This window comes from Mastacembelus armatus, chromosome 8, assembly GCF_900324485.2.
Source record: "Mastacembelus armatus chromosome 8, fMasArm1.2, whole genome shotgun sequence".
NCBI classification, from domain to species: Eukaryota; Metazoa; Chordata; class Actinopteri; order Synbranchiformes; family Mastacembelidae; genus Mastacembelus; species Mastacembelus armatus.
The window spans coordinates 7,116,719-7,141,989 of NC_046640.1; the positions used below are offsets into that span (position 1 = coordinate 7,116,719).

Genomic DNA, 25,271 nt, shown 5'->3' on the forward strand with positions numbered 1-25,271 from the left:
TATGACAGAAAATACACATCCATCCTTTATAGGAGTTACTCTACTCTTAGATGAAGATTTAATTTTACAAGTGATGTGAGCTGTGTGTGACAAAGTCAATCCATTCTCTAAACCAGTGGATCTCAACCCTGGTCACTGCACTGACAAGGGGAGAACACGCAAACTTCACACATGTTCAAACAGGTTTTGAACCCAGAACCTTCTTGATGTGAGGCAACAGTGCAAATCACCAATCCACTGTGCCACCCCATGACAAAGTCAATAAGTAAAGGTACACAATCCATCAATGTCAAATTATTGAAAATTTAAATGATAAACAGAATTTAAAATGTTTCTGTAACTTACACTTACCTGACTAAATCAAATTTTTTCATACATGTCCATAGAAAGTAATGCTACATGTCCAGGAAATGCAGTTCAGTGTTAGTCCCATTGACGTGCTAAATACGGTTGCTAGCAGTTCACTGCAGGAAACACTGTAAGTGCCAAAGAGGTTGTCATGCTGACATACACCTGTTTTCTCTGCTCTGTGACCTCTATGTCAACGAAACCTCAAGTTACTGCCAGAGTGCACTGAAGACATTCACTTGTTGCTTGTTATAACTTTAGGTGACTCAAATAATTTTTTTTCTATCAACTCTTATGGAGTAGCTTCTTGTTATAAATTAGAAAAGTGAGGAAAACATAAATCACACCCCCCCCCCCAATCCCCAGGGGAATTTATGCCTTTGGATCTTAAGTTCTGTCAGCTCTCGTGTTCCTCCACACCTATCTAGAGTCTAGAATCTGTCATAGAGTGAAAGGTTTATTGAAAATGTAGGAACAAACCACTTTATTCTCTGACACAATGGCAGGGGCTCACAGCTCTGCCAGCAGGAGATTCCAGTTTCACTCCACCGATCCTCAATTCTGGATATTTTTGGTATAATAAATATGTTCCAATGTCATGAGATCAACCTGCTATAAATGGAAGGATAACAGTCTTATATTTCAACCTTCACCACATCATTACATTGGTCAGAGGCATGTTGTGACTACACTGTATTGCATAAAACACCAAAGTGGCTGTTACTTCCTGTGCAAATGTGTGTTGACATAAGCTGAAAAAAAAAAGTTATTTCTGAGTGGTATGTAAGGGAATTTCTAACAATAACAGTGAAACTACACCATAGTGTGTTATAACAAAGGAATGTGGTAGATAAAACCTCAAAGTAAAATAATTACAGAAGTATATGAATGGATAGTGACTGGAAATATAAACACAGAAAAACACATAAGAAATTAGAAAAGTTAGCCCTGCATCTCTTCAGTATCCCATGTCAAATATATATTTTTTGAAATACTGAGCCTTAAAAAATAAAACTACTGTGATGTGATTTTTATGTCTTCTGTTGGAACCAACGGGCTCAGAGCTGACACATCAGAAGACATCAGAAAGCATTGAGAGATTGATTATTAAACTACATTCTTCTAGTTGACACAAACAACAGTCCAATGCAATAACGGCGCTCTGTTAACAATTGCTCCTTTGACATATTAACCAGAGTGATGATATGCTGAGTTTATAGTTTGCTATGCTGCTCTAAAGAGGCCAAAAGATATTTTTTTAAAATCTGTATTACTTGTCGCAACACCTCTCATATTACAAAACAAACAGATCATATGTGCTCCCAACTTATCAAGGGCCAATGACACATGAAACTTTCCAGTTTTAATAGATGACAGAGGTGAATGCAGCACGTTAAAAAGTTCCATTCAAAGTGTTTCTGCCACATGTACAGAATAGTCACTTCTCAGTGGTGTGGCTCTTCATGTGCAGTCTCACATATGTTTTTCGGTGGAAGCCTTTACCGCAGATCTCACAGCGGTGGGGTTTCTCCCCTGTGTGCGTGCTGCTGTGCTGTTTCAGAGTAGAGTGGTCGCTGAAACTTCGGCCGCAGACATTACACAGGTACGGCTTCTCTCCTGTGTGCGTCCTAATGTGTCGCATCATGTTGTGCCGGCAGTTGAAGGATTTGCCGCACTCGCTGCAGAGAAACGGCTTCTCCCCCGTGTGGATCCTCATGTGCATCTCCAGGTTTCCCTGGCTGTCGAAACACTTGCCACACACTTCACAAACCTTCCCGTTTTTGTGAGTTTTCAGGTGAAGTTTTAAGTTTTCCTGTGAATCGAAATGGGTCCCGCAAACACCACAGAGGTCTGTAGCGTGACTTTTGGCGTGGTTCACCAGAGAAACCATGGAGTGGAACATTTTCCCACAAACTTCACATATGGTTCCAGTCTGCTGCTTTTTTGTCAAAGATGTTTTTATCTTCTTTTCACTGTCATTGCCATTTTCATTGTCGTTTGTAGAACTATCATTTGGATCAAGGTTCGTCTTGTGGATATGAATCCGCAGGTGGCGTTTCAACGTGGAGTAGTCGTTGAAGCATTTGCCGCAGACAGTGCAGGGATACGGCTTTTCCCCTGTGTGTATCCTGATGTGTCGCATCATGTTGTGGCGACAGTTGAATGATTTTCCACATTCGCTGCAGTTAAATGGTTTCTCTCCTGTGTGAATCCTCATGTGCGTCTCCAAAGAGCTGGAGGTGCCGAAACATTTTCCACAAACGCTGCAGATTTCAGCTTTCACGTGTGTTTTCAGGTGGACTTGGAAGGTCTCTTCTGTCTCAAAACGTTCGCCGCACACGCCACAGACGTCCTTAGGGTGAACTTCCATGTGGTTCACCAAAGAGACGTTAGCGTGGAAGGCTTTCCCACATACTTTGCAACAGATGCGCCATTTTGTTTTTTTAGTAGGATGTAGTTTTGGTGCTGTGGGTAGACGAGCCCCCTTCTTCTTCTTCTTCCACTTGCCCTTGCTGTCGCTGTCGTCACTCTGAGATCCCATGGTTCCCCTCCACTCCTCGTCACTGTCGGTGTGTTCGGCTGTAGAACAGCTGGAGGAAACCTCGTCATCACTATCAGCCTTCGTCTGGTCCTGCCCCACTGAAGTGCTCGGCAGGTGATCTCCTCCTTTTGCACTGTGATAGCTGGACTGAAACTGATCAAGCTTGTTCTTTACATATGGGGGAGTGAAGATGAACCGGATGGTGTTATTGTCATCCAGCTCTTCAATCTGATGGCATTCCTGGCTGCCTGGAGGTTCCTCCTGATTTCTGTCAGTCTGTGGAGGCTCCTGGTCATCCTGGTCCAAACTGGAGCTCCAGTCTGGCTTACAACAATGTGCCTCCTGGTGCTGCTGCTGATGATCAGAGGGGAAGTCCTCATCCCAGACAGAGAGGGCCAGCTGTGGTTGGTCTGCAGTAAAAACAGGGAGAAATGTAATTATACCTGTCATACAAATAAAAACTAGAGAGTGATGCCAGACACCACACGATGTGACAGTTCATTTAATATTTAATCTACCACCTACTAAAATCATGGAAAATTTCCAAAAGATTAAAATGCAATCTCTAAATTGGCAAGCTTGCCAATGGACACATGTTGAAATATACTTTTTTATAACACTACACCTCTTCCATGACGACAATATAACCGCTGCTGGTGGTTGAGAAAAAGTGTATTTTATTTGAACTAAGAGCTGCTTGGGGGAATCAGTTATATGCCGAATATAAGAGTATACCTTTGCAATCAAAAACATATCTTAAATAGTGACATAGCACAGACATACAGTTGTAGAGAAACAAGAAAACATTAGATTTTAAATAATCTAGACGGAGTTTCAGGGGCTCGCCGTTTGTGCCATTAAGGCAGATATCACCTTACCCCAGAAGGACCTGACCTGCCGGATGTAAACCTGGTGATGGACCTGCTTTAGCTTTCAGCAGATTTAACCATCAACTTATTTCTGACTTTCTTCTTCTTCTTGTTAGAGACCAGAGGACACTGCTACTCTAACTTATCTCTTCTGACTCCACCACTTAGCTAATGTTCACCATTAGTCTGTGCAGAGCGATGCAATAACTTATTTAGTCAGAGCCAGAGACGTATCCACGCATGCCAATGATTCACAAACCGTCTTTGCTTGAGTTTATTTCGGGTCTCAGAGCAGTTTGCAGCATCCTGCGCTGTCGGCGGATCTCTCGCTTGGAGAGCAGGATCTCCTCCTCGTAGCCCGCGATGGTTTTTTTAACAGCCTCGAAGATTTCCTCGGCGGCCGCAGAGAGCCGCTCGTTGACGATCACTCTGAGCAGCTGAATGCTGGACATGATGCAAGCGGACACTCGGCTGCGTTAACAGCCCAAAGCGGAGAGATATTTGGTTGTTTTGTGCGTTTTTACCGCGCTAACAGCAGCAGCTCGACAGACATTTGGCCATTGGCAAGTTGGCGCCAACGAGCAGCTCGAACGAAACATTTCCGGTCACATATTATCCTTTTCAAAATAAAAGCGAAATCATCACAAACGTAACTTCCAATCATCAACTCATGTGCAACTGTGACTAGATGGATAAGCTACTGCATTGTCTCACCTAAAGATGTGGAGAACCACGATAGAGATTTCAGATGGTTAAATTGTATCTCTCTCTCTCTAGGTATATATGTATTCATGAGTGTGTGTGTATAGTATAGTATACTGTAGTTTTTTTCCCCAGTTGCTTTAGCTTTCTTTAGTACACTACCTAAAAGCACTATTATAAGCACAAACAAATAATATTGCCAAGGAAATGTTTTATTTGTATTCTAACTTATTGTTAAATTACATTTATGCAGAACCTTGAAATTGTATGTAAAGTAGTCCTGAGCTCTTTTGTTTTAAAAGAACAATGATATTTAAAATTCATATTTTGCATAAAACATTTGAAGGACCATACATTTGATAATAAACGAAATCAGAATGTCATACTCTTCTGTGTTGGTTTGTTTTCAATAAGAAATGTGCTGCCAAGTACAGAAACACAGATGGGTGTGTTTATCCCACCCAGCCTAGTTGTTAGAGATATCACTGAGAAGTATTTGAGCATTTAGTTGTATTCCTGCAAATTTTAAAATTAGAAACATGTGGCTTTAAGAGTTTTTTTTCCTGTGATGTGTATGTGTGTGAATTCCAGTAGATGGCAGCCTTCCTTATAAAAGCACATCAGTAGTTTTAGACATGCTTGACATGAAAAATATGCAAGGAAACAATTAACTGAACTAATTTCTTTGGGTGTTTTTTTTTTTTCATGCTGTTCAGTTGCTGTAGTGATTGTGTGTAACATGCTTTTCTTTTATGCAGCACATATGCTGTGGGCCAATTTATATTTGAAAAATCAAAACAAAATCTTACAAAAACAATCAGCAGAGAACATTCAATAGTTTTATTGTGAAAAAGCCTTTCTGTTCATACCCTCACCTTCAAACTGTACAATCAATAATTTAAAAACAAAAAAGAAAAATGTTCAGCTTGGTGTCTGAACACACACATACTCACATACACTTGCTTCAGATTTCTCAGCAGCTTTAGCCAAAAACAAGAATAGTGTTTTACAGGTGCTTTTTTTTGTCAAAGTTGTCATAATTATCACAACAGTCTGTTCCTTTAAACACTTCCATAACAGGCAATATAAGAGGGCAATCCCTGAAGGATCCCTAATCCAAAATCCCACTATCCTCTGCAAACACTTCCATCTTTAAAAAAAAAATGTCCATGGAAATCCAAAATGGCATCTTAGTTCAGGAGTAACACAATTATGTCTCAAACACTGAGAAAATCCACAAAAACATAAAGATGCAGAACCAAAGCAAGAAGAAAAATGGTTATTACACAACACAAAGGAACTGGATGTACAACACAATACAATACCAATACACCCAGTGAGGATTAATATGCTGTGAATGAAAAACAGCAACAGTGGTCACAACAACAACAACAACAAAAAAAAAAAGTATTTTCTTGCTCGTCACAAAGAGGGAAACCTCGTCTTAAAGCCTTGGCAACAATCTTAAGATTTTTTAAATTTCTCTCCTTTTCATAAAACAATGGTGGCGATTAAACAATGGCTCAAACAACATACAGGCTGTCGGGTATGAGTCAGCATTTCTAAATGTGTCTCTCGGGGACACACGGACAAAAATGGTCTTCAGGTCAGGTACATCAGTTCATTTTTAGCCTCTAGAAGGACCAAACTTGTGTTTCTGCAGGTTTTAACCCATTTACTACTAATCACATGGGAACAAAGTCACATTGGAAATGTATTTCATATTTATCCCTGTGAAATATGAGAGACAAAAACAAGCCTTGGTCAGAACTCCACATTTAGGGCATAATCTGTGACATGGGGTCACATTTTATCTCACATAATGCTTCATTTCAAATGTGTCATGAGTCAAAAAGTCTAAAAGTATAATAAAATTTGTCACAGGGCGGGTGCTAGAATAAAATATAAGGGGCTCCATAATATCTTCAGGATGCATCCTTAAGGTTCCACAAATATGTAAAGAAATTGAATAGATATGAGCTATTTAAGTTGTCAAGAAATTATTGGTGCACAAGATTCTGTTTTCATTTTAATTACACCCAAAAAAGCATTCATATAAAACCTGACTGCTGACACCCAGCAAACAAATGTTTGTGTCAAGCCAAAATGGCTGAGAATCACTCATGTAATGTCTAACAGATTTGTAGTAAATGGGCAAAATTGCATAAAAAATAAAAAATAAAAATAAAAACAGTGTCATGGTCCTTTAATGCTGCAGTAATTTGACTCTGGATCTGTGAAAATCTCCCCTAAAAGCAAGAGGACTGACTGTGTAAGTTCATTTTCAGGTGTGGAAGGCAACACCACTGAAGCACACACAAGCCAAACACAGAGCTGAACGGACTGGACCAGATTTCAGAGAACACATCTACTAAACACCTGCGGAGAAGCAAAATAAAAATAAACTGTAAAAACAGGCTAAAACTGAAAACCTGCTGCTCACCAAATTATTTATATTATAGAGGCAAGAAATGAAGGGAAGCAGAGAAACAAACCACACAGAAAGCACAGCTTCAAATCTGGAGGATGAAAGAGCAGCAAGAAGACACAGAGCAGGGGTGTACTGAAGAAGCCCTCCAGAGATATATGAAAAGAGCATCTATTATTTAGCGGCTATGAATCATGGGACAGCATGTGGAGGGGGTGGAACGGATCAGATGGGGAGAAAGGAAAACATGCTGCATTTATTCTTGTGGGAGATCCACCCTGAGCAGTTTTGTCGCTTAAAAAGCAGCAACTCGGAAGAGGTCACACGTCCGACTGTTTGCCCTGACTCATCACCTCCTCTCACATCAGCCGGGTGAGTGACCACAGCAAAACAACAGATGTTTCCATGTTGCTGAACATTTTTTTTGTCTGTCTTTTCCACAGAACATGCATGCAGCAAGTAGTGAGAACAGGAGGAGAAAACATGTGGTTGCTGAGCTTTTTTTTTTCTTAAGACCTTCTAACTGTTAATTACTTTGTTTAAAGATGACAAATAGTGCTTATGTGTAAGATCTGGTGATAGTTATGTTTTTCTTATTGTCAACAAATCCTATGAAAAGATACAAATCGACCTCTGAATATCTCCTACTAACAAGTACTGTGTGCCATGTTCCTTCATTACTGTAAACACAGACATAGACTACTGCACCAAATGTGGATTAATACGCCACTGAAAATAGTCCCCAACGTATGCACTATTTCTTCCTATTAATAATTAGTCTTAACCTGCAAGCTGCTCCAATCCTACACAGGTCCGCTAATTCCAGCATTGTCTCCATATGCAGTTACATATTTTACGTCAATGTCAGGACAAAGCCAGCCACACTAGTCAACTGCAAAAATGTTGTTAAAAACTGTTACGGTGATAGTGTAATGAATGAACCTTACTGTGCTTTTTCAGGTTTGATCTTTAGCAGGTGTCTAATACAAGAAGAAATGCTGTAAATCCTCACAGACACTTGATGTTTAGCATTTTACTACAATGAATTAATAATGGGTGACTAATATCAAAGAGATTTGAATGCAGAAATAAAACCAGCAGCTGCCTGGAGGAAAGGCCATGAACGACCTCTTTGGAAATCTACCAGCAGGAACGTAAAGTAAATGCACCTACGGGATAAAATACGTCTCAGCACCAGTTAGGTCCTTTTAGTTAAAACTGTGGGAAATGAGCAGCTGGTCATGAAGAGGAGTGTGTGGCATTCAGAGAGAACTGATAAACATGGGTTGCTGTTTAATATCAACACTGTGAATATTCCACTTTACCTGAAGACTTTGCCTGAGCGGTCCAGCTCCTCTAACTAGTTTCTATCTACACTCATCAGAGCTTTGACTGTGACTCAGGACAGGACAACAACAGGGGCAACACTGTTCAGCCTCACATATCTGTGCTTCCTTTCCCTCAGGGGGTCATGCCTGCTCCATGAACACTAAAATTAATAAATGTGTAATGAACTGGCACACACCAGGGTGGGGAGGAATGGGACACTCACCAAGGACTCCACCTCATCACATATTTTGCATGGATTATCACTATGAGGGAGCAGACAGATGGGAGTGTACGTGCCTGTGTGTGTTCGTATGGAGTCATCTTGGACAGATGGAGGAATGTGCATATTTTTTGACAAAGATAAGCAGAGACATGTTTCTCCCGCATGTAAGGGGTGAGGTGTGGGATGGAAAAAAGAAAGAGGCAGTGAGAGTGACAGTAAAATTCATCTCTGCATGGATCTAGACAGCACCAGGGTGATGCAGACGTGAAGCTGTCCTCCTCCATCTCATCTCCAGACTACAACTCCCAGAAGCTCCTGGGTTAAAATGACATCAATAGCTCAGAGACCCCAATCCAAGACGGACATGTCGATGTGAAGCATACACCTGCTAACGAATGTATCCCATTAAACAGTATGGTGTGTTCCGAACCTGATGTATCTTGTTTTTCTGTGCTCCATGTGACATATTCCTTCATTACCATGAACACACATTATAGTTTCTTCTGACTCCACACACACCAACCTGTTGCACCAAATACTCACTACAGCACCAGATGTAGACTCATCCACAGCTGAAAATAGTCCCCACAACATTTGTTTTCTTAAAGTATAGTGACCTGTTTTTTTTTTTTTGTGTTTTTTTTTAATGAAATTACTGAGCCTTTTTCAAAAATGAAACCATGTATTTGAGAGGAAAGGTTTAGGGCAGAGATCTGGTTCAGGTTGTGTCCTTCTGGGCTTGTGTTTGCTTGAACACACCCACTTCACTTAAACCAACACGTGGGAACCTTCACTCACCTTGTAACCAAGATTTCACTTCAGCAAGTGTTTCTTGTAGATCAAATAAGACATTTAACTTCAAAAGCACAGTGAATGTGCAAACTTTACTGTTTGAGCCAACTGTGCACAAACAGTGGTCAACAGACGACTGACAGATTCATAGTGTCTTGATCATTAGCTTATTGGTCATTAAAACAACAAATGAACAGAGGCGTGGACAGAAAAAGGGGGAATTATAACTGGACAGACAGAAGAAAGAAGGAAATATGTGACATAAAAGTGTAAGTATTGATCTTGAGGTGACGACTGATGCACGCAGGGGGCGTACATCATGTAGAGTAACTAAATATGAGTTGGTGAGGGATTTCTGTACATGTAGTTAACACTCCAGCAAACAGCCGTGAATCTGAAGTCTTTTTTCATTTTAGCTTTTGTAGTGACAATCAGTTCTGTGGAGACCAAAATGTTTGTAGCTGTTTTCCTCTGATATCCTGAGGCACCATTCAAACCACCCCCACCTGGAAAGTACTGCATACTCACAATCTCTTGAATGTGGTAGGTGGTACTCATTCATCCCTGTACCCTCATTGCTGCTGTTCAGGTCTACAGGGTCAGGGATGTGCTCTTGTGATCCAATTAACCTGTACATTCATCTCCTGGTCCCAAGCCGTCGACCATTCATTGTCTCATATGGACCACCCATTGAAGCTGTTAGGAGATTTTACAGTTGTTGCGGGTGCAATTCTGCGGTGGGCTCTGTGGTGGACGGATGGACTTGGAGCGCTTCAGGCTGTTGCCTTTGGAGCCGCCAGCAGGGTTGGCCAGCGAGTAGGAACGTCCATGCATCATGACAGCGTTCATGCCATTGGCCATGGAGAAGGATTTGAGGTGGGACTTGATGGCGACGGGTAGTGGGAGCTTGTCTATGAGGTGAACCGGTGTGCATGACACGATGGCTCTGCAGCAGAGGTCCTGGAGGCTGAAGACTATGGCGAGGACAGAAAGGGCTCGTTATTAAGGGACTTGACATTTTGATTCCAGCTGTCATTTATTTAGCACTAGATACAGTGTTTTTAAACCATTTAGAACAGTTACACTGGGTGGAGAAATGTCACAAGCCCAAATATCAAAATGCAAAACCTTCGAAAAGCCAAACTGGTCTGACAGCTGGAAAAAATGTTATATGGACCCCACTAGCTCAAAGAGCGTTTTCCCTATTCAGCAGTCTTGAGAACAAAGTGCCAGTGTGAGGTAAACAGGCCAATGCACAGAGAACAGATAGAAACCGACTAGTGCTAACATGTTCCCTGTTTGCTAATCATTATATCTCCAGTTACAGTCGTTTGCCAACAAGCCCTGTAAGCGATCGCTCTATCACCAAGCTTCTTATTTCACACAGAATTTTGTTGTTCATTTATGGTGTGAACAGGCCCACACATCCCACACAGTTTTCTGGGAACAGTTTAGAAAAAGTTTGATGTTTTTACAAACGCTGCTAGAGTTTCAGTTGCAAACAAAGACCAGTGGCAGCTCAGCTCGGGGTCCTTTTGTTTGTTTTACTCATAGCATACAGTGAGAAAACTAAGCAAAGATAAAAAAAACACTATTACCATTTTAAAAAAACTTTAGGTCTGCTTGTTTAAGATGGAGGATGACTTCAAACAGCTTCCTGGAGAAAAACTCAGACTTCTACCCTTTTGCTGCTGACACTACAGTCATTTAATACATGAAACGACTGGGGTTCTGCACAGCGAGCCTGCGTCTGTTCACTATTAAATTTCAGAGAACATGCAAAACCATCACTTCTACCTTCTTCCCTCTGTAATTACAGATGAGGGAGACAGAAAGATGACAGGAATGTGTGAGAAGAATTAGTGAATAAAAGAGTGAGTCTTGACAACTGCAGTGCAGCACATTAGCTCTCATTAATGTGTCAGAGACTCTCTACAGCACAGACCTCTTACTGGGCTCTCTGTTGCATTGAAAATCCACCGCAGTGCATTCAGATAATGCGCTTGAATTTTCTCCTCAGTAGCCTCTTTCCCACTCTGATACCCTGTGCTTAAGATTCTCTCACCTCTGTTGGGCCTCCAAAACTTCTCCATGCCGTGCCGCATCAAAACGATGCGTGACAGCTCCGTGAAAGACTCGATGACGTTGAAGTTGCACAGAGGGCTCACCTCGAAGAAAGTCATACCGTTCTTCTCAGCATACGCCCTTGCCTGCTCAGTGGGAACCTGCCGTTTGAAGGCCAGATGAAGCCGGTTACCCACAAGGATTCGAGGCACGCCTGGTGCATGCTGGGTAGAAAAACAAAAGAGAGTTATCCATGGCTGACAGCAGTATTTATGGAGCAAAGGTTCTGACAGTATTTTAATATTTAAGACAGTTCAATATTAAAAATCTGAAATAAATAAAACACTATATTTGCTTTTTGCTTCAGAATAAGGAAATGTATGCTGAGAAAAACTCTTAGATGTGCTGTGTTTGCACATTGAAAGGTTAAAAGCATCAGACAGAAAGGAAATGAATGGGAGACATTAGATTCATGCAAAGTGACCAGAGGAAGCTTGTTATTAATTCAAGTCATCCCCATCTGTCTGCCAAAATGAAGGAAACATAAAGGCAGTGAGAGGCCAACCTCACTCCTCCTTCATTCCCTTCACTCCTCCTGATTGCCACCACTAATTTGCCTCTGCTCAGTTTCATACCTCGGCTTTTCATGTTTAGAGTCGCTCAATCAAGTGTGGCTCCGTACTGACAGCAGACAGCCACAACAGCGGTGATGACGGTGGAAAAAAAAAAATCAATAGCAGCAAATACTAGGGATTTCTACAAATGTCTCAGTTGCTAGTTGTATGAATCTAATGTCTACTCTCATGCTACTAGGCACTAAGATCACTGCTGTTAAACTGGCTGATCTGTCCCGCATTTTCCACCAGAAAAAGAGCTTGATGGCTTGGGTTGTTCCGATCTACTGATAACTGGGTTGAAATTGATGTTTTTTTTTGCTGTCGCTAATGTACCTTGTTCTATGTGGGGTTGGTTTTTGCATATATTAATTTATGTTTTATGTATTTTATACAGTATATGTTCAGCTCTGTCTGTGTTCTGTGCTTCTCTCTGGTGACAATAAAGTTAAAGTTGAAGTATTTGTAATTCAATTGACATGTATTTGTATTTGAATAAAATCAAAAGTTTGTGGATGCATGTTTTTGTCACTGCATGACATATTTCTATGCATTTCAATCATTACACTGGACAACAGTGAACTGCAGATTTCTTTCTTTCTTTCCATCCTTCCATCCATCCTGGAGCCCAACCCAGCTCTCTTTGGATGAAAGGCAGGGGTCCACCCTGGACAGGTCACCATAGAGACAAACAACCTCACACACTCACACTCACTCCTATGGACAATTTAGAGTCACCAATCAACCTGACATACATGTTTTTGGACTGTGGGAGGAAACCAGAGTACCTGGAGAAAACCCACACAAGCACAGGGAGAACATGCAAACTCCACACAGAAAGGCCCCTGATGGGTTTCAAACCAGGAACCTTCTTACTGTGAGGCAACAGTGCTAACCACTCAGCCACCGTACTGCCTACCACAGATTTCCCATCTATTTTGGACAAAAATATTATTACATGCAATATATTCACTGACAAAAACCCAGGCTAGCAAGGTTTCAAATCTCTGCAAGTAGATTTTATTGGAATCCAGAAATTAAGGAAAATCAGCAGCTGTAACTGTAGCTATGGAAAAGTACAGGCAACTATTTATAGCACAGCTCTGTGCTTTGGAAAATATTCAACACTAATAAAAAGAATCTTTGATGTTTCTATTTGTTCTTTAGGAGACAGGAGTAGTAATAGAATAATAGTATGTGTTTTATTCATCTCGCTATATAAATACACATTCAAGACAGAGCTAAAAACAAACTGATTCAGTGACTTGACAACTGGCAGAAAAATGAATCATTTTGCTAATAATTTTTGTTATTTATAGAGTAAAAAATATTTTTGTGACACAACAATTGATGGTCACAGAGTAATCCCTAGTACATAGAGAAAACTGAAAACATAGTGAAAAGTAGTATCTGGAAGTGCTCTGTCCTTTTACATATGTTTCCATCTACACATCTTAAAACCTTGAACAGCCAGAGATTCTTCTCCATCTCCATCTCCACTCTATGTGGCCTTAAAACAAGTGGCCAGCCACTGCATGTCTGTGGAGGTGGAGCAGGAAAGACCAAACTGAAACATACATTCCACAGGCCAAAAATATCACCTCAACACACAACTACATGCAGAAACCTACAGACATGCACACAAACACAACAGAGCGGACATCCTTTTTGTTAGGAAGCACACGATGTGAGTAGCCCACACACACACACACAGACACACAGACACACAGACACACAAACTTTGTCTTTAGTTATTTACTACCATTGACCCTTTGTTCCATGTGAGTGTTTAATAATTGCTGAAGTAAAAAGCACATCACAACAACAATCCAGCTGGATCTTTCATTGATCACTGCAAAATTAGTACTACAAATAAATATTTGTAGTTGTACTACAAACAATACTACAAACAAATTTAGAAACACAAAGTGACAATGCAGCTCAGCCACATTTTTTTTTATTTTTAAAAACATAAGAGTTCACACCAGGAAAAATAAGTCCAACTTAGACTGGCTTTCTTATGGTTTCACTCAACCTAGCGTGAGTGATGCTGGACAGCTGCTACCTGCTCAGGAATGCTGTCAGAAATGAAAGAACCTAATTATAATTGCCTCTTATCTGATTGTTAGAAGAACTGTTTTAAACCCAGAGTGAACACATGGCTGTGTAAAAAACAAACAAACAAACAAACAAACAAACAAAAACCTTCTTCCCTCTATGACACAATTATCCTGGACAACAAAGAGACTATACTGAGCTACAATCAAATAAACGATCTCTATTGTCAAAACGACTTTTTTGCCAGTGATCTAACTGTTCAGTAGGCAGGCTGCAAATAGGTTTTAAATCTGGTCCTTTGGACCTCAACCTGCCTTGCAGCGCAGGTTACCATTACCCCTTTTTTGCAAACTTAGTGTTAGTTTAGAGCTGGTGCTAGAGCCAGGTCAGAGCTAGTTCAACTTGCGAACCTTTTGTTTTTCCACGGCTAGACAGCCTCCACAGTGCAATGTAATTATGTCACTGTTCCAGTCAAACACGCTCTGCATCTTCTAAGTTAAAACAGAGACGCAGAAATTTTGTTTGAATAGCTATAAACACTGCTCCATTTCTCCAGCATGATATGTGCAATGGTGTGACACACAGGTTGACCGAGCTGTGAGCACAGTGTGTAGGTGAATTAGCTCACATTAACATCTCTGCATCTCTAACATCTCTCTGCAACAACAAAGGACAAGGGGCTATGTCCTACCCCCAGTGAAAAAAAAACTATGTTTTATATGTTTATAATATAAACTATGTTATAATAAACTATTTCAGTAAACCAATGAGAAATAACATTTATCACAACAAAAGGGGGCGTAGCAACTCACTACGTTTTACCCATATGTCCAGTTCCTGCTCTCTCTCTTCTCGTCTTCCTGCACGTCATACATAACACAAATACACACGACAAACTATTTAATATCTTTTTTCTTCTCAAATACAAATCATTTTAACAATATTTTTAAAAAATAAATATTTGTAAAAACCCACTATCAGTTCTTTTCCAAATACTGAATTCGGATTCAGCTCTTATTGGTCGCCATAATCCCGCCCCCCCACTCCTGAAGTGGTTCTTACTTCTAGATCAGCAGAGAGTTGGTGCCAAGGTAGCGCCAGTTTTCCTGGCCCAGAGCCAGTTCTTTGGCTGCCTAAATGCAAAGACCTTTGACACAGGCCTGGAACTGCCTTGGTGGAAAAGGGGTACATGTTGCTCTACCCTGTGCTCCTGGAAAAAAAGCCCAAAGATGCCGGGATATCCCACTAATCTCGCTTAATAAGACAGACCCCTCACCTTCCTAAGCTTGTAGATACCAGCCTAGAAATCCTCATCGAACTCTCTCTGAGACTCACCTCATCAATCTCTCTGATCCACCTGTCAATTCCATCAAACGACCATCGGTTGGTGATGTCATACACCAGCAGGATCCCCTGAAAAGAGACAAGCACACAAACAAAATCAATCGTGAGTCTAACAATGTCATGTTAGCTGTTTCTTCAAGTATTTTTCCTCCACTATAAAATTCGATGTGGCCCATTAAGGTCAACACAGAGACATGCAATATCGAAGCGCTGGACTTTTAGACTCCAACGTTGTTGTTTTATATTTATTTTCTCACCTGAGCCCCACGGGAGTAAGAGCGGAAGATGGTGCAGAACCTCCCCTGTCCTGAGGTGTCCCTGAAGAAGAAAAAGAAAAGTCAAACAGTCACACAGTACATCTGTTGGCAATTAAAACTGGCCTAGACGTGGAATGGGTCTCAGCCTCCTCCTCCACTTTCAGAAGAAGTAGCACTGATCAAACTTTTATATATTATGGCCAATGCTAATGAGAAAACATAATTCACTTCCATCTTCAGTACCTTTGGAGTAAAATCCTATAGCAGTCAAAATGTGTAGTCAAAATCTCTCTTGTGATTTTGTGGAATACTTATAAAATCCTAAATTATGAATGTTTACAAACACGTATTTTCAACTTCTGGTTTCAGCTTTGACACAGAAAAATTATTATGTGACCTGGAACCTCTCAAACCTCTGTGACTTTGTAAACAGCTACTAAAAAAAAAAAAGTTACAAATACAACAGGAAACATAATCTGTAGGCCTTCATAGCCTGTTTCCTTCTCAGATTTATTTAGAAACTATTTTAGTGGAGATTTTGGAAGAAATCTGACAACAGTTTCAAACCAGCTGGCATGCTGTTCTGAAAATTAAATGCAAAGACTAGAGAGAGCCCAGTCAAATGAAAGAAGTGTTCACATTGTTAATGAATCCCGTCAATCATTGGGCAGTTTAGCAGAAATGACCCTGACCCTTACAGACCCTACCAATGAAGTGTTTGTGCTTCTTCGGGTGGGTGCAGCACTCGCTTTATGAATGACTGTTTAAGAGATAAATGATGCTCGACTGTCTTATTGATACTGGATAAAACTGACAGGCCGATATTCAATTTTTAGTAAAAGCTGCAATCAGCCTTCAAAATCAACAAACCTCTACATTAGTTGTTTTCTGACTTTATTATCTCTGTTAGAATGAGGTGTAAGATGGTAGAAAAAAAGCCACATAAAAGAATAACAGTACCCCATCACCAATCGGCCAAAATGGAGGCTGCTGGTGAATTGATTCCTATTACTGACCGTCCCCATGCTAAGTGCTTATATTGATTGTACCTGCACTATAAAGCCATTATTCTATAATTTTGGTACTGTCCAAATCCCAAAATAAGACAAAAACCAATATCTTAGTTTATCTCTTCAAACTTTCTGACTTCCCTGCCCTCTCTGTGGCTTTCAGGTTGAAGCCAATTTCAACTGAAGAAATAAATCTTTAGGAACAGCTCACAAATAGTTTCATTTTGAAAAAAAGTTCAGTAAGAGGATTCTGACTCATGAGGCAGAAATGAAAAGGAAGTCAAGCCACAGAAAAAGGACAAGGGATAGAGTATGAGCAAGAGGAAAAGTTGATATGTAGACAGTAAAATAGTGAGACAATGAGGAGAGGAGGAAAGACTGAGGCAGCAAAAAATAAAGACAACCCTGCATCATAGAGCTGCATTTAAACCTTTCTCTCCATGGGAAGACAAGGCGTTGGTTCTCCCCTGAGCAGCAGAATTCCTTGGCCTACTTTCACCGAAAAGGCCTCGCCTAGCACAGCAGCGCGTTTTTATACAATTACATGCATTCATTGTAGAAATGTGAACTGCATAAGGACTTGTACCCATAATATTGGCAGTAAAGTGCAGAACAACTTTAAGATGGACAGTTTTTGTGGGCTGCCTCCCATTCACTTTTGTGAAACATGCTCATGTAAAATATTTTCAGTCTTGAGTCAACAATACACATATTTAGTACAGTTTGGTGCTACTGGCAAAATTCTTTTACATGTATTCAGGTCTTTTGTATGTTTTTAAACATGAAATATGTCATAATATGAAAAATCTAATCAGATGCAAAAATCTTTGTCCAGAGGTTTTCAATACCAGAAGGATTTTAAAGATCTCAGACTGTAATTTATTTTACCTTTCATTGTAAAATTGCAAGAAAGAGTAGAAATATAACATTTTTATATTTACCAAGATGGTGAGCCTGCACATATTTGTAGGAGCACAGTCAAGCAGACGCTGAGCCAGATTTAACTTCTAAGGCAGGTGACCTAGAGACCTCGACACCAACATGATGACTACCCATTCAAATGAATGACCAGATGCTGCTGTCTGTCTGAACGTGGCCCACTATCTGTGTTTATGTTCAGTCAGACTCAGACTTAGTGTGGTTTGAAATAAAATCATATTGATTTAGGAAGCTGGAAGAAGCTCTAAACAAAAACTTCACAAGCTCCTGTTTCTGCCTCAAACTGATAACTGGGCGAACAACCCTATTAAGGTCCACCATGGTGCTGCACTGAGGTATTGAAGCACATACACCAGAGCATGGCAGAGCAGTCACACTCTTTTGCACAGACAGCAACGGGTCATATGTTCAGCAGTGACGTGTACCTACCAAAGCTCCAGCTTCACTCTCCTCCCATCCAGAAGAATGGTGGTGGTTTTATAGTCAATACCTGGATAGAAAAAGAGAGAGACACAAACACACACAAAATTAACATCAGTCATGATTACAACACCTCAGACAACGGCAAGCGGATGCCCAAAAAAAAAAAAAGACTCATTTGCTGAGACACAACACACTACAGAGGAAGATGACTTAAAAATGTGACAGCCATATATTTTTAGGGTGACAAAAAAAAAAAAAAAAAAGCTATCACAGTGGAGGTCTTTCACCTTCCTTGGTATATATTTTTCTGATGTAAATTTCTTGTTCTCATCAAGGGGTAAGAAAGTGCCCTCCAATTCCTGATTTTACAAATGCTGCTGAGCTACAGGGATTAAGTGTCTGATCTTGGAAGCTAAATAGGGCCGTGCCTGGTTAGCACTTGGATGTACGTAAACCGTGTCTAAAATTGATTATGCGGATCAGTTGATCCATTGTGGTGAGCCTGAATGGGAGCAGCTGAAAAAAAAAAAAAAAAGAAAACAGCTATAGCAATGAACAAATTGAGTTAATGAGAGGAAAACATTGAAATGAGAGCCACAATAGGTTATTTGGGTAAAGAGACAGTTTTGTTTGGTGGATGATTATTTAAGCGTTGACACAGTCCTTTATAAGTGTACACTGAACACAAGAAACACAAGAAATACACTCTTATAAAATGTTGTTACTTCTGAAATCTAATGAGCGTTTACTGTTGAACTGTCAGGATGACAGCCCACAGCATCAGCTGTCTGTTCTGGCCTATTGTTGGGCTCATCTCTGACAAACCTGTCCAACCGCTACACCTGCTGCTCCATGACTGAACATGTTTACTTCAGTGTACGCGCCAGGTTCCTATGGTTGTCAATGACTATGATAACACCTAAGGCTAAACAGGCGAACCACACAGCAATAATGAGTGTGTTCTGCCTCTGATAAGATCTCAACAGTTTTATATATGACTCTTTGGAACTAGTTAGGAAATGTGTGAGTAAATGAATAGACACATGCCTGTTATAAGTTGACAGACCTCAAAATGAGGTCTAAAAAAAAAAAAAAACCACAGAAAATCAAAAAAGTCATAAGAGGATGTAGGAAGAGATTCAGGTTGCATCTGAAGCATATGATAAGAAGTTATTTTTATCTTTACCCAGCAGCTGACAAAAAGGATTATCAAACATGTCACTGATTATTATCCAACCATACAAACTCTCAGGAACTGCAAATTAGGATTTCTAGAAGAACAAAACAAAACATTATGGTATTAGTATTATGTTAACAGCAGCACACCAAACAATTACCCTTCCCAGTTCCCAGACTCTCACACATGACTGCATCAGGCTCTGGCAGGTAGCAGCTGCTGGCTAACAAAATTAGCAATATCTTGCAATTTTCCAGGCAACATTAAGCTGCTGCTAAAGTGCTGAGCTCAGGCTGGTCTAATTGAATTGGAGTGAGTGCAGGGCTCCGTACCAAGTGCTTCCTTTCCTCTTGTTGCCAGGGCTCATTTAGATATCCTAGATAATCAATAGCCTCTCTTATGTCTTAGCTGAAAACTGCTGCTTCTATTCTGGGAGTTGGCTGACTTTGTTCTCTGGACGTGCTCAAAGCTGTGTGAAGCTTATAATGTTCAGCATTTGTTCAGACTGTGTCAGAGGGGTGTTAACTCTATGGTAAAAACTGATGACATTTTCTTGCCACAACAGTAGGCAGTATGGCTACAACACCAATACTAGCCTACTGCAAAACAGATGACAATGCCAGAAATACGTGACGGTTATTCAGAAATAGCTTCTTCATGACATTACATGCCTCCAGAAACACTAACAACTTTACTTTTAGTGTAAAGTTAGTTATCTGTGTCACATTTCTTTGACAAAATACATCTTGTTTACGTTATGCGTTAATGTAAATGAGTGCAACCATCGGGTACCACTGAATATAAAATTACATCCCCAGGGGGTAAACAGCATGTAGACTGTGAAGGGAGAAAATATATTGGGCAGGAAAAAGAAAGAGTGCCAAGTGCAGAAAATCTGATTTGACAGCAGTGAGGCTGCATTTCTAGCTCGGCTCTGTGGTAATATTAAACAGCCTGTGTGTCAGTCTGCGCATCTTTCAAGAGGATTAGACCAGGTTCAGCTTTTCATTTACCTTCTAATTCACTCTCTAACAAACACTCTAAAGCCCCTCTCCTCCAGCAGGGCAGTAAGGGGGTTATCTGTGAGCTGGCCTTCATCCAGTGGTAACTGTAGTGCCACACCACTGCATACAGAAACAATGGACTTCCATGCCTGCTCGAGTGCTGGGGAGTATTCCTTTGTTACTATATGCTGAATGAAAACAATATTTAAAAGTCTCACTTGTCTAGTAGCAGCCATCAAAAGTGTCTTTTATTTTCAACCTGCTTTTGAATTTTATTTTGCTTCACTCCTCCAAAGCTGGTGTTATCTGATGGATTACATCAAACATTATCACAGCGAGAAAAATTCCTTTTGAAAATCATCTGTTCCCAACACACCGGTGCACCCCCCCACCCGATAAAACTGAGGAAATTGTCAAGACATGCCAGTCATTTCAAAAAGGAACAAAAACAAAGCATAAGCTAAGGCTGGGCCAGGTACAGGTACACACACTGAGATAACAGAGCTTTGTCAACATGTTCAAATTTAGTTTTACTGTTAGCGGCAAGAAACATAACCCTTTAATATCTATTAAAGGTATTAGGCATTATGGGCATGTCAGAGCTCAACTGATTAATGCAATAAGGGAGTTAAAGGTTTGGGATAAAGAACTTCAAACTATGACACATTTAATTTCTTGCATAAATTGGTTATTCAATTTATACAAATTTTTGTACTGAAATTATAGCAAGTTTACTTCACCATCTGTGCTTAATGATGGTGTTCAGCTAGCAGGCAGGGCTACACCTGGAGCTGCAATAATTATTCAGTCAAACAAGAAAAAACAGATGGGGATTAGCTCTTTGTTGATCAACAACTTCATTAATATCTAATTGTTCCAGATGTTGTGTTAGTAATGCAAAACTACACACTACATTACAAACCCCAAAAAATCCATCTCTAGAATGTGCAGGTTCAAACCCTAAACTCACTTGATGTGTGGTGACAGTGTTAACCGCCAGACTACTGTGCCACACAGTCAACAAATTTATGATCAGTATATCCAAAAAAAAAAAAAAAAAAAGAAATAGATCACTGATAAGGAAATATGACCGTTCTGTTATGGCAGTCCCAGATTATCCAGAAAGCCAATCACAGCCCGAGGACAATGTCATCCAATCAAAATCTGTTCTCCTGTCCTGATTTCCTCCGCTTAAAATATTTAGGTTCCTCACAAGCATTCCCCATCTCCCCAGGCTTAACTCTCTTTGCCACAGGGACAGAAATCAATAGCAAAGCTTCTGTCTGCTCAAACATCCCAGTTGAAGCGCGTTTCACTCTTCCCTCCATATTTAATGAAGCTGTTTGAAGGCTTTTGATCTTGCTTTCATCAATTAGGATGGCTTCCTCTTTTAGAGACTTATTTGAGAGATGCTGGCTCATAAATTTAGCAAACACTTGCCTTTTTAAGAAGTTCTCAACGGGTTTGGTGTTCAGAAACTTCATTGCAGAGGAAGTTCACTCACATTGGGTAATTTCTATACTAATTTCACATAAATATGGAAAAAGCTGTTTATCTCTCAAATAGGACTCCTTCTGTCTGGGGTTGCAAATAATTTAGGCACCCAATTGACTTATTCATTATGTGGCCTAAAAAAATGTCATAAATAGTAAAAATCCATCACAATCTCCTAAAACTTGAGGAGAATTGATTGTTAGTAAATGAAATATACTGAATTTTATTATCAGGAAGAAGAAAAAGAAAAGCAGCAAATAATTTATATAGCAGTTATTTTGACGCCAGTCGACTAATTATGCGATTAGTTGATCATAAACATATGTCAATATATTGTCATTTTGAGTGGCTCAACTGATAGATTTACCAACTTATCTTTTAGCAATAAGCTGATGACTTAACTTCATAAAACCTTTTAGCTTCTCAACTGATGATACCGGTGCCTAAAGTGGATGAGCGGGTCAAATTTGACTGCATGCATGTCAAGGATGTACTAACTTTCTCTCTCCTCATTACTGTTTATTGACAAACACATACAAACTATATTAGCATATTCTCTGTAGCTACCTCATTTCAGTACATTTATAAAATAAAATTACAGATATTTGAAAACTCTCTGACCTTTACTTTCCTTTCTTATAAAAAAAATGCAGTGAAAGCTTTTAATTATTTAAAGGAGAAATAATACCACAACAAAGCAAATCACTACCATGCCCTGTAACATTTCAAGGCTTTTGTTATAAAAAGTACAGGAAGTCAACTATGTAATGGATTAGTTTGTGAATGTGATGTTGTGAAATGATTCAAACTTATTCTTAACCAGCAGAAACACTGGGTAACAAATGTGGAACAAAATCTCCAACAGTATGGAACAACTTGATGAAAATGGTAACTAATGTGTGTATGATTGTTATTACGCAGGCTAAAACATACCGCAAGAGTAGTAATGTGTGTGTGTGTGTGAGAGAAGAGCTGCAAAAAAGCACCCTAGTGCAGCAACAGAGTGATCACACATGGCTGTCAGCCCTGGAGCAATAGCAGCAGGAAAGACAGGTGATCTGAGCTTCATGGATCATCTGATTGGGCACAGCTCCATCAGCCTTCCCTTCTCTTAGCTAAAGATATTGGAGCCCTGCATGTACCTACTTTAACTCATACAGATAACTTATGAAATGTAATCTTTCTTATAGGTCTGGCCACATGTTTACAGAGGTATTTAAGCAGCTGTCAATCAGCTAAAATACATGTATGTACAAGTAGCAGAAAATACAACAGCTTTTTTTTTTTTTTTTATTCAGTTGGACAGAAGTGAAGCTGCTTAGAAAAAAAATGAGGAACCACCATCACGCTGGGTAGGATGTTGATTTGAAATAGTCAATGTGTAATACAAACATGAGTATCATGTAGATACAACTATTATTTTCTTGTTAGACTATGAGGTCATGAAAAGCACTGTTTAGCAAGGGATATAATCAACTAACTCAATAACAATCCACATTCATGACTGAGTGACTCACTTCCATATGAATGTTTTGTGTTAGGAGTGCCAGTGTATGTCAATGTATTGTTAAAGACAGTGAAGAGAGCTCATTGTGTATTCTCCAAAGTTAACACAAATGAAATGCAGCTGGTATGTTCAGGACCATTGCAATGAGCAACCATGGCACAACATGAAGAGCTTATCATCACAAGAGGACAAATCATCCTGATTGTTTGCCAATCAGCTGAGACAGTGACTCACCGCTACTGTAAGCGTAAGGGGACTCAGCCGAGCCATCCTGCAGGCTGTCCAGGATCTCTCCTTTGCCCACATCGCTGTCTCCAACCAGAAGAAACTTGAGCAGGTAGTCATAGCTTTTCACCGGGCTGCCCTGGCTGCCCATAGCGTCTCACCTCTGAGTTCAGGGGCGACGGAAAGTCAATGAAAACTTCTCGTGCTGACACAAGGATGGGTCACCCAAACAGTGTGTTTTCCTCGTCTCTTGGATCAAAACAAAAGCAGTGTTTGTTATGCCATGAATTGTTGAATGGGGGTCCACCAGCGTAAAGTCCTTGTTCAGTTCGTCTTCCAAACTGCGTGCAAGTAGCTAATTTTCCAAATAAAGGGTCAGCAACACAATCTCACAAGAATGTCTTACTCGAAAAACAAGGCGAGTGCTAAAAATGAAGCTGTGAAAAGCAACACAATCATGTGCTCACAGGTTGGGCTCACTGTCACAAAATAAACTTTTCCTCATCTAATCAGCTGGTACTGTCTTTCCAATTAATGATTAACAACTAAAAAAAAAAAAAATTATGTAACCACAACAAAGACCAAAGTTCTTCCTTAAGTTAAAAACCCTTTATCTTATTGATTAAAAACACCAATAACCAAAGTGAACTGAAGCAGTAGGTTTGGTGGCAATAGTCTATGTAGAGAAGAAAAACATGCTTATTGTCTGAAATATTTATAACAGGCTGGGTGGCAACTGACACTTTGCAAATTTTATTAGCAAATAAACACAGATATATTTTATATTGTGCAAAAAAAAAAAACAGACTAGAATTATAGGCTGTTGGTTTCTTTTTGTTCCTCTTTAACAGACCATTTGCAGCTAACTTAGCAGGGGCAGAACAAGCTAGCCATAAGCCAGCTAGCTTAGCTATTATCACCACTGCTAATGTTGCCAAAAACACGTACAATAATAATTATCTGACGACGGCGTCACTGGCAACAACATGCTACGCTGCACATAACAACATATAGCGTAATAAGATAACTTCGCAGTGGTTTAAAGTCTCATGGTATTTGAAAACAAGCTACATGCTAACTTAGCCACCGTAGCCCGTAGCTCAACTTCACCCGACGTCTGGGTAATTTCAGGCCCCCTTGTCTTTCTTCAGTCCGGGATGACAAAGATTCCTGTAACTTCACTGCGCTACGTCCAGAAAATTCCCACCTCTGCGGTCAAAAGCATGTGGCATCAAAAGGACGCGGCGCTGTTACGTCCAGTCCAAGTCTGTGTAGGTGTACTCAGTAATCTCAGCCGGTGATGTTTCCATTTTTCTCCATTATATTCAACCATAATCACGACGCTGCTGCTCTGCTCCGCAAAACAACACTGACTGACTGTGCTGCTGACAGATCGGCTGCTCTCTCCTCTGACCCCGCCCCCTCGGACCAAGCCCCGCCCCCTATCACGTGTGATTGGACGCTGGGTTCGCGGCGAGACACCGAGTGGCTGGGGAAAACGTCCATCAAACTTTGGTATCAACAACACGCAGATGGTGACAGGAACGTGGACAACAAAGGTAATTCATCAGTGTCTGCATATGTGCTGGGAATTCACACCTAAAACAGCCTAAACTGAGAATAGAAGGGATAAAAGACTTGATCATAATCATTTATATTTGACTCATGCAACAAATGTTCTATACAATCCCGAGCCCTTATGACGACAGATGCACACATTGCAGAGTGAACACAGTTGTATAAAATTTAGAAGTACCAGTCAAAATGTGAAAATCATTGTAATCTCTCTGTTAATTAAACGTGACATCATGAAACGCCTTTTAAGGGGAAAAATTACATTTGGACCCCTCCCTTTAGTTTTAATGTTGCATAATAGCAATATAAATAATATTATGAAATATGAAGTACAGTAGCTGGCTGAG

At 40.2% G+C, this 25,271-nt stretch overlaps 2 protein-coding genes across 4 annotated transcripts; both read right to left on the bottom strand.

Moving 5' to 3' along the window:
- Positions 1-900: 900 nt before the first annotated feature.
- On the bottom strand, positions 901-4,328 carry LOC113140484 (gastrula zinc finger protein XlCGF57.1-like). Its single transcript, XM_026324308.1, has 2 exons — positions 4,019-4,328; positions 901-3,300 (listed from the first exon to the last, which is right to left on the bottom strand). The coding sequence occupies exons 1-2, from the start codon at positions 4,209-4,211 to the stop codon at positions 1,787-1,789; spliced, it is 1,707 nt and encodes a 568-aa protein (XP_026180093.1). The 5' UTR covers positions 4,212-4,328; the 3' UTR covers positions 901-1,786.
- Positions 4,329-5,286: 958 nt separating this feature from the next.
- Positions 5,287-24,709, bottom strand: rab40c (RAB40c, member RAS oncogene family). Of its 3 annotated transcripts, none has more exons than XR_003296651.2 (7): positions 23,359-24,709; positions 17,949-18,009; positions 15,571-15,631; positions 15,305-15,382; positions 11,299-11,521; positions 9,762-10,207; positions 5,287-6,840 (listed from the first exon to the last, which is right to left on the bottom strand). XR_003296651.2 is itself a non-coding variant. In XM_026324311.1 (7 exons), the coding sequence occupies exons 2-7, from the start codon at positions 23,498-23,500 to the stop codon at positions 9,933-9,935; spliced, it is 840 nt and encodes a 279-aa protein (XP_026180096.1). In that variant the 5' UTR covers positions 23,501-23,598; positions 24,437-24,709; the 3' UTR covers positions 7,423-9,932. The 3 variants fall into 3 exon arrangements, 2 of the variants coding, with proteins under 2 accessions (XP_026180096.1, XP_026180094.1); XM_026324311.1 differs by lacking the exon at positions 5,287-6,840 and having other exon boundaries at positions 7,423-10,207; positions 23,359-23,598; positions 24,437-24,709; XM_026324309.1 differs by lacking the exon at positions 5,287-6,840 and having other exon boundaries at positions 7,423-10,207; positions 23,359-23,598; positions 24,429-24,709.
- Positions 24,710-25,271: the final 562 nt, after the last annotated feature.